This window comes from Hypanus sabinus, chromosome 6 (genome assembly GCF_030144855.1).
Source record: "Hypanus sabinus isolate sHypSab1 chromosome 6, sHypSab1.hap1, whole genome shotgun sequence".
Classification (NCBI taxonomy): domain Eukaryota; kingdom Metazoa; phylum Chordata; class Chondrichthyes; order Myliobatiformes; family Dasyatidae; genus Hypanus; species Hypanus sabinus.
The window spans coordinates 139,132,665-139,142,886 of NC_082711.1; the positions used below are offsets into that span (position 1 = coordinate 139,132,665).

The 10,222-nt window shown below is 40.0% G+C and overlaps 1 protein-coding gene across 11 annotated transcripts in view; it reads right to left on the minus strand.

The window, feature by feature from the left end:
- Positions 1 to 8,871, minus strand: part of LOC132395893 (general transcription factor II-I-like) — a 74,474-nt gene extending 65,603 nt beyond the window's left edge. For 3 of the 11 annotated variants that reach the window (XR_009512779.1, XM_059973045.1, XM_059973051.1), the window contains exons 1-2: positions 8,692 to 8,867; positions 541 to 1,392 (exon numbers count right to left, since the gene is read on the minus strand). Coding sequence is in view for 10 of the 11 variants with exons in the window: in XM_059973045.1 (XP_059829028.1) it covers positions 541 to 1,114 (574 nt within the window). In the remaining variant the exon portion in view is untranslated. Of the gene's footprint in view, positions 1 to 540; positions 1,393 to 7,831; positions 7,954 to 8,258; positions 8,453 to 8,488; positions 8,618 to 8,691 lie in introns of those variants that run through there. The other 8 variants (XM_059973046.1, XM_059973040.1, XM_059973043.1 and 5 more) reach the window with 8 other exon arrangements.
- Positions 8,872 to 10,222: the final 1,351 nt, after the last annotated feature.

Consider the following 10,222-nt stretch of genomic DNA (forward strand, 5'->3'; position numbering starts at 1 on the left):
TCACCAATCATCTGTAATATTACAATGAAAGTAAAGATTTGGAGGATGCAATCATCAACAGCATTGCATAAAGGCAGTCCATTACCTACACAAAGTAACTGCACTGACTTTATTAATTTACAGTCAAAAGAAAATGGCAGAGATTAATTCCTCTACTGATAAGTATTAGGAGCTAATACACAGTTTTATGGTACTGTTGTAGTATTAGTAGTGTTCTAATTTGTTCTGTATTTCATTTAAATACATAATTTGTTACTCTGTTTATCTTTTCAACACCTTTTTAACTATTTCAATGAAATGTCATCTAATTAGGGTAGCTGCTTAACTGGGCCAAAACGTACTGGTCCCGATATGTACCAATTAACAGGAATCCACTGTACAGTTGTCCCTTGGTAACTAGAGGGATTGGTTCCAGGACCCCCCGCAGATACCAAAATCTGCGGATGCTCAAGTCCCTTATATAAAATGGCGTAGTATTTGCATATAGCCTACACACATCCTCCCGTATACTTTAATTCATCTTTAGGTTACTTATAATACCTAAAACTTGCTCTGGAAGGTAGCCTTTCTCTTCTATGGGTTTCTTGAGCTTTTCTGGGAACATTGAAGCTGCCTCGGCATCAGTTGATGCTGATTCTCCCATAATCCTTAAGCTCTTGAGGCTGTAGCGCTTCACATAGCTAGCCAGCCAACCCTTACTAGCCTTAAACTCCTTCCTCTCGCTCTCCTCAACCCCCTCACAATAGTGCTCATAGAGGCTAAGTGCTTTTTCACGTATAATTTTCCCATCAACAGGGATATGCTGCTGTGACATGTCCTCTAGCCACACACTTAATGCTTTCTCAGTCTTTGCAAGCACTTTATCACGAACCAGAGAGACCATTTTTGCCGTTGTAGGGGCAGTACGAACACTTTCACGAATTTCAGCTTCTTTCTGCTTCATTGTGCGAATGCTCGATTCGTTCTTACCGACCCTACGGCCCACTTCAGAAAACGACATACCACTTTTCAAAAGATCTAAGATTTTTATTTTCTCGGCAAGAGATAGCACTTTACGCTCCCTCTTAGCCTTTGAGGAAATGCTTTGACCACTTAATTGCTTTTTAGGAGCCATTTTTTCACAGAAACAAAGGGTGGACACGTAGCAAATGGAGAGAGACTGAGGATCTGTGAAATGGCAGGAGGCTACAGCAGGGTATGCCTACACATCACTTCATTCACGTGGATTCAGCATAGTGCTCAGCACACGGCAAATTCAAGTTTTGGTTTTTGGAGCTTTCTGGAAATTTTTTCTGTATATTTTTGATCCGTAGTTAGTTGAATCTGCGGATGCAGAACCTGTGGATACGGAGGGCCAACTGTACTGAAAATGCTCGACAAGTCAAACAGCATCTGTAGAGAGAGAAAGAGAGTTACTGCATCACAATGACCTTTAAGTATCTTGCTTGCTTTAGCAAACCTGCAGCCTACTGATAAATCTATACAGAAGAAAGGAGGTGCAACTGGGTTATCTATCTTCAATGTTGTATCATTTGTGCTAGGATCTACGTTTGTACAATCAATTAGTTATGCATTCTTAATGTCGTGTTTTATTCTTGCAAAGGCAAACTTATTCAGGAAGGTTACTCTCAAAATGTATTTCCTTCCAAATTCCAGGCTAGTGAGGCATATTTACTTTGCACATAAATAATACAAATAAATTAATACTTTGGAGACGATTTTCCACTACCCAGAGATTATTAAACTAATATTTCTTGCAACATGGCTCTGTGTGCAACTAGCCATGAAGACACTGGTTCCCAGTTCACTGATGTATTGAAATATAAGATCTCTCATGTAATTTGTTGACTACACTCAGCAGCTGTCAAGTGAAATACAGTTCCCAGAAACCTATCCATGACACTCAATATTTATTTCTCCCATTCACAAATATTCAAAAACACCCAGGAGTTATTGAAAAAAATAATTAAAATATCACACTAAAATCAAACACCAAAGAAGGTATAGGTGTTCTCCGCTTTACGAATGTTCACTTTACGCCACTTCGCTTTTACAAAATACCTACATTAGTAACCTGTTTTCGCATTACAAAGAGGATTTTTGCTTTAATGAGAATTTTTCCCGTATAAATTAATGGTTCTTCACTTTACGCCATTTCGGCTTAAGAAAGGTTTCATAGGAATGCTCTACCTTTGTAAAGGGCGGAGGAGATACCTGTAGTTAAATAGATTGTAGCTACTTGAAAACCTGGAGCGGTATGGTAGCATAGTGGTTACCACAATGCCTTACAGTTTCAGCAACCCAGGTTCAATTCCCACAGCTATAGATTCAGCTGGTAGATTTCTTTGTCTAAGGCATGTGAAATTTGTCCCATCAGACTGCACAAAAAATCTGCAGCTACAGCATGAGGAAGCTAGTAGCAACTGTCACAGACTATGACTTCTGCAGAAAGAAGCTCTACATTAAGCAGACTCACCAAGAAGTACCAAAATACCAGGTTGAAAGATCCACTTTCTGGCAGCGTGTGTCCGTAGAAGAACATGACTAACAATACAAACAAGCCCAATGTTCACTGAACTCACTCCATCATTTCACATGATAATGTCTGGACCTGTGCCTCAAGTCCAGTTTCCCACCCAGTCCCTGTACTTTATGATGTCTAATATTCCATCTTAGCTTTGAATTTACCCAACTAGCAAATAAGCAAAGTCCTTGTAGTAGAGTTCTGAAGATTTACAGGTCTCTGCATAAGGTAATTTCTATTCTCAATCCTATATAACCCATTCTTAAACTAAGTCTTCAGCTCAAGAATTAGCAGCTTGAGAATGTACCAAAACCTTGTACGTTTTTCGAACGTTTGCTAAATGACAGCTCGCTGTTACGAAAGACCTACATTAGTACCTGATTTCGCAAACCAAAGAGGATTTTCACTTTTATGAAAAAAAGACGCCTGCTTTATACGTGTGTTTACCCCAAGAAAGACTACCATGACCATGAAGCCTTGTGCGGGCAGTTGTGTGTGCATGTGTGTAAGTGCCGATTTTTTTCCCCAAATCGATTTCAACTCACTGTCTTCCTGCTTTTGATAAGTGAAACTAAAGCATACATAAAATATTTCTACTTTATATAAGCTGTATATTTATCATATAATTCCTGCTTTTACTATATGTCCGTGTTATTTTAGGTTTTATGTGTTATTTAGTATGATTTGGTAGGTTTTTGGGTCTGGGAACGCTCAAAAATTTTCCCATATAAATTACTGGTAATTGCTTCTTTGCTTTACGACATCTTGACTTACAAACGGTTTCATAGGAACGCTCTACCTTCGGATGGTGGGGGAAACCTGTATATCTTAAGTCTCTCTTATTTGTCCAAACTACACCAAGTGCAAGCTAATCTTATTCAACTTTCCTCTCATTGACTAATTGTAAGAAAGTGTGTCCAATCAAGTAATTTAAACTTTTTTATTCAAAACTACATAAGCTACAGCAAAGGTGTATCACTACTGCTAACTTCTGTACCCTAAACCCTTTGTGATAAAGGTCAACATACCAGTTACTTTAATTGTCTCCTCTACCTTCAATATTTTCCCTTAACCAACAATAGGATTTCTTCTACATTAACATTCAGCACATTCTCATGATTTGAAGATCTTTCCTGCCAAAGTTCATTACTTCATATTTCCCAAGTATATTTCATTTGCTACCTCATGTACCCTTCTAATTGCTTAAATCTACTTGGCCAATTTTACAACCCTTCCCCCTCCCATTTTCAGCATAGCTTGCTCTTCTGTGCGGGTTTACCAGTCAAACTTCGATGAAAGGGCAGAAGGTACTGTATCAAAGTTATTAATCTAAATTAATATGAACTCAATACTGATCACTGTTACCCTATTAATAATCTGTCTACCTGAAAAATGACACATTTATTCTTATTCTGTCGTAGTCTTCTATAAATGTTAAATATTATGAGGTTTTACTTTTTGTAAGAAATGTTTGCATTGTACTCTATCAAAATGAATTTTGAAAAAAACTGACTTATATTCCATTTATTAGTTTCCCATTATCCAACCTTTAAACTGGGTGTTCCCAACCGTTACTATGCCATGGAATCCTACCATTAATCAAGCAGTCCGTGGACCCCAGGTTGGGAAACAGCACTTTAAACTTCTATGTGGAAGTACACAAAGTTTGTCAATTATGACTTCCCTCTTAAAAAAGCAAATTTATGTAATATGAAGTGCCCTGATGCTACCCTTAATGCTGGACCACAGTATTTAGCTGTTAAGGTATTAGATCAACTAATCTACATTTCCTAAGCCCCCCACCACCACCCAATTTCTCCTCTAAGAAGTGTGACATTTTCCACTTATTAAATCAACCGCAGCTGCTCTACAGAACTTAGATTTTTACTATTTCTGCCTGTAATTCTGGCTTCAGAGATGGCAGTTATTGAGTCCACGGGATACGTAGTATTTCAATCTTTTAGTTTCTCCAGAACATTAATTACTGAGTCCCTCTGTCATTAGATCCTCAATTTGCTTCCTTCTCTATCACATTTGGGTATTCTGTAGTGAAAATACAATACATTCAAATTAATTAGCCGTTTCCCTTCACCCCCACCCACCCATTATAACTTTTCCCATTGTCTCTACGGTGATCATAGTTCATTGTGCTGCTCTTTAAGTATCTCTTGGTGATTTATTCCATCTTCTCCCTATGGTAATACTTAGCAATGCATAACAACTCAAAGACCTTTTCAATCTTTAGATTTACTACTTTTGTCAACATTGCAAGACTATCCTTTGCTAAACTTTTGAATTGAATTACCATCAACGGATTATTTGTGTTATGGATTTTTTAATAGAATGCACTTACACTGCTGCCAAAAATGGAGGCTGGTATGCCTTCACACTATATGCATGCTCATGTGGGTACGAGTCAGCCAGATTGCAAGCATTCAGGATTCTTCTCCTTACTAAATTCCTGGAGTAGTCTTGTCACAGTAAATGCTGTTTTTCCAGAGGGACAGGCAGTCAACAACATTAGCCCAAACCCAGGCACCCATTTGATTATATCACCAGTCAAGCGAGGGACCACTATTTGCAACAACTCTGCCGTGACAGATAATGACTGCTGAACTGAATGGTTATATTTGTTCCACCAGTGTTGGCCAAACCTCAGTTGTATGCCATATTCACGAACGATCATCCTACTGGTCTTCATCCAAAATATGCAATGAAGCATACATAAGAGCAAGCAATGCACTCAACATTTGCTAAACAAATGCTCCTCTACCACCCTGCCTCCACAGTACAACACCCTCACCTCAGGCAGACATTAAGCTGACACTGAGTACAGTAACCAATAAGAACGAAGCAGCACATATCTGCTACAATCTGGCAAGAGACTTTAATCAGGCTAGTTTGAAGAAACCTCTGCCTAACTTTCAACACATCGCCTGCAATACTGGAGGATTCAATGCATTCGACCAATTCTATACCACCATCATGAATACCTACTGCTGCATCCCTCACCTGCACTTTGGTTAATCTGATCACCTGGTTGTGTTTCTTCTGACTGTGTATACACAAGAGACTGGAGAGCATGGTACTGGTGAAGACAACAAGTGGAATATGAAATTGTAATCACTGTCAAAAAGTACTACAAATGTGCTGTCATGGACAAACCAAGGTAGAACATACAAGGTAAAGGTAGGGCACTGAGGAGTGCAGTAGAACAGAGGGATCTGGGAATACAGATACAAAATTCCCTAAAAGTGGAGTCACAGGTAAATAGGGTAGTAAAGAGAGATTTTGGTACATCGGCCTTTAAAAATCAAAGTACTGAGTGTAAGAGTTGGAATGTTATGGTGAGGTTGTATAAGGCATTGGTGAGGCCGAATTTGGAGTACTGTGTGCAGTTTTGGTCACCGAATTACAGGAAGGATATTAATAAGGTTGAAAGAGTTTACAAGGATGTTGCTGGGACTTGAGAAACTGAGTTACAGAGAAAGGTTGAACAGGTTAGGACTTTATTCCCTGGAGCATACAAGAATGAGGGAAGACTTGATAGAGGTATATAAAATTATGATGGGTGTAGATAGAGTGAATGCAAGCAGGCTTTTTCCACTGAGGCTAGGGGAGAAAAAAACCAGAGGACATGGGTTAAGGGTGAAAGGGGAAAAGTTTAAAGGGAACATTGGTGGGAGGGGCTTCTTCACACAGAGAGTGGTGGGAGTGTGGAGGGAGCTGCCAGATGAACTGGTAAATGCGGGCTCACTTTTAACATTTAAGAAAAACTTGGGGACAGGTACATGGATGAGAGGTGTATGGAGGGATACGGTCCAGGTGCAGGTCAGTGGGACTAGGCAGAAATATGGTTTGGCACAGCCAAGAAGAGCCAGAAGATCTCGAGTACAGAGGTGTGAAACATTAGAAACTGGTGAAGCCAAGGAACATTGCTATGTCTGCAGATTGTAGTACAATTCAAGTCTTTTAAACTTTCCAAAACAATAGCTAAAGAAGAACATATTTCATAGTCTAAATAGTATCACTTTTATTAAAGAGGTAAGCAAATTCTACCCGAAATGTCAGTTATCCCTTTATAACCATATAACCATATAACAATCACAGCACGGAAACAGGCCATCTTGGCCCTCCTAGTCCGTGCCGAACCCTTAATCTCACCTAGTCCCACCTACCCGCACTCAGCCCATAACCCTCCACTCCTTTCCTGTCCATATACCTATCCAATTTTACCTTAAATGACACAACTGAACTGGCCTCTACTACTTCTACAGGAAGCTCATTCCACACAGCTATCACTCTTTGAGTAAAGAAATACCCCCTTGTGTTTCCCTTAAACTTCTGCCCCCTAACTCTCAAATCATGTCCTCTAGTTTGAATCTCCTCTACTCTCAATGGAAACAGCCTGTTCACGTCAACTCTATCTATCCCTCTCAAAATTTTAAATACCTCGATCAAATCCCCCCTCAACCTTCTACGCTCCAATGAATAGAGACCTAACTTGTTCAACCTTTCTCTGTACCTTAATTGCTGAAACCCAGGTAACATCCTAGTAAATCGTCTCTGCACTCTCTCTAATTTATTGATATCTTTCCTATAATTCGGTGACCAGAACTGCACACAATATTCCAAATTTGGCCTTACCAATTCCTTGTACAACTTTAGCATTACATCCCAACTTCTGTACTCAATGCTTTGATTTATAAAGGCCAGCGTTCCAAAAGCCCTCTTCACCACCCTATCTACATGAGACTCCACTTTCAGGGAACTATGCACAGTTATTCCTAGATCTTTCTGTTCCTCTGCATTCCTCAATGCCCTACCATTTACTCTGTATGTTCTATTTGGATTATTCCTGCCAAAATGTAGAACCTCACACTTCTCAGCATTAAACTCCATCTGCCAACGTTCAGCCCATTCTTCTAACCGGCATAAATCTCCCTGCAAGCTTTGAAAATCCTTTTTTTGAAAAAGCTTTGTATCTACAGACTAAGGTTCAACCAGCTGAGCTTGTCCAGCAATTTGTTTTCAGCTCCACATGACATCTGCAGTCTCGTGTCATTTTTTGCAAATATGTTACTCAACAACCGTCTTCATAACCAATTTATATAACATTTATATATTGTTACCATTGATTCTTAAAAAAAAATATCTATAATGTACGGGTTCAATATTACCAATAGACTAATTACTGTTAAATTCGGATACAGTGCACTAAGTGTCCAGTACTAGCAGAACAATTAACATTATAAACAACCAAATGCAAAGAAATGAATATGGATGTAAAATTTTTTATCACATTACCACGAATCAATCTTCCATGTTTTATTAACCACTTCTTTAGCCTTTCAGCCTTACTAATTGACATCCTGCCTCCTACATACTGATTGGTTACGTCGGAATACCGAGCCTGCCCCGGGATTATCTATTGGACAAACCAGCTGTCGGTCAATCAAGGAACCACGCATAATACTGGAGGAACACAGCCGGTCAGGCAGCATCTACGGAAATGAATTAATAATCGATGTTTCGGGCCTTCAGGATAAAGAATTTGTTTAAAGCCTCACAACTTACTACCACATAATGCAAACGCTGGGCTTGCTGAGTTCCTCCAGCACTTTTTAATGCGCAAAGTTGCTTGCATTTATGACCTATTTGCCGCCAAACGATCGGAAGTACACCGGTATTAAACCAATACTGGAAGAAAGTAATTCAAACACATCCTATCCACCTCTAAATATTTCCCCCAAGCCTCATTTCAGCCGGGGAAGCCCGTCGTGCCGAGTTATTTTCGGTGGCAAGGATGTAATGACGGGGAGGGAGGGAGGGGAGCCGTGTATCCCTCCGCCTGCTGCAGTAGAGCCGCGAGTCGCACAGCCACAGCGCGGAGACGCGCGTCCGTTCATCGCGCCGCCTGCTCCATGCAAACAGGCGCCCGCTCAAACGTTTCGTGTGACTTACTACATTCTGTACCGTACGCACATGCAGCGGAGAGAGCAGGGACGGTTTGATCCCCACCCCCCAACAGCAGGCTGACAGGCTGGTGGTGAGCGGTGACGCGCAGCCGCGTGCACTCCCTCCGAATTCCCCTCAGCCGCCAATGGAAAATGCCAGAAAAAATAAATAATAGACTGCGGGTATTGTCAGTCACGGTGTCGTATTACCTCAACTCTAGATAAAATTCGTGTTTTAAAATAAACACAAAAAGCCAAAAGTCGACCTAGAGCTCAGCTGGCGGAGCCTAGTCCTGATGAGGGGTCTCGAACTGGAACGTCAGCCGTTTATTCCCCTCCATAGATGCTGCCTGACTCGTTGCACTTCGCCAGCATTATGTGTACGCGCTGCGAGCCCCGCCCCCATTCCCTTTGACCTATGCGAAGCCAGCGGCATGCCGGGAAATGTAGTCCAATTCGCCTCGTTCTGCGCTTTCAACTACATTGTCCTCATACCACAAAGCCTTGAATGCCATGTGGTAAGCAACTTGGCAGTTCATAGTATGTATTTAATTGAAAAATAAGATAAGAAAGTTTCGGCAACATCAGAATCAGGTTTATTTTCACAGGCATGTGAAGTGAAATTTGTTAGCAGCAGCAGTTCAATGCAGTACCTAATCTAGAAGAGAGAAATAATAATAATAATAATAATAATAATACATAAAACATAATAAGTAAACAAGTAAATCAATTATGTAAATTGAATAGATTTTTTAAAATATGCAAAAACAGAAATACTGTATATTAAAAAAAAGTGAGGTCGTGTCCAAAGCTTCAATGTCCATTTAGGAATCGGAGGGCAGAGGGGAAGAAGCTGTTCCTGAATCGCTGAGTGTGTGTCTTCAGGCTTCTGTATCTCCTACCTGATGGGAACAGTGAGAAAAGGGCATGCCCTGGGTGCTGGAGGTCCTCCATAATGGGCACTGCCTTACTGAGACACCACTCCCTAATACTCCCTGGGTACTTTGTAGGCTAGTACCCAAGATGGAGCTGACTAGATTTACAACCTTCTGCAGCTTCTTTCGGTCCTGTGCAGTAGCCCCTCCGTACCAAACAGACTGCAGCCTACCAGTGCAGCTTGTCTGAATGCTCTCATGGTGCTTAGGATTAAAAATGTCAGCTCTTGTTTTTTTAAAAAAAATTTAAATTGAATTTTCAAATGGTTACAGAAGGAAAAAAAAATTATCAACACTTCCCCCTCCCCTTAACCCCTCCCCCCAACATATCCCTGTAGAAAGAGAAAAAGAAAGAAAGAAAGAATGCCTGGATATTGGAAGATCCCCACATGCTCCATGGAGTTCATAATAGCTTTAGTATATATATTTCTTTCTTTCCCCAAATAACCAATAATTTTATCTTCGGAGCACCTATATATTTAATCCTATCTTTTGTAAATAAGGGCACCAAATTTTCAGAAATATTTCATATTTATCTCTTAAATTATAAGTAATTTTATAATTGGAATGCAGCTAAAAGCTATATCTATTTTCATTTTCTTAATGTATGTTAAAATTCTTTTTCTTTTCACCAGTCCATTAAGCACATTAACATTAAAACTTTAAAAATTCAGTAATTAGTCATTATTTTTAACAGGGTTACTCCAGTCTAATACTGTAGCGGTGTGCTACACGCAGCGCTAAAATTACGACACGGAGTGGGTAACTGCAGTCGAAGGAAAAAACTTTATTCGAAATCCTCAGCC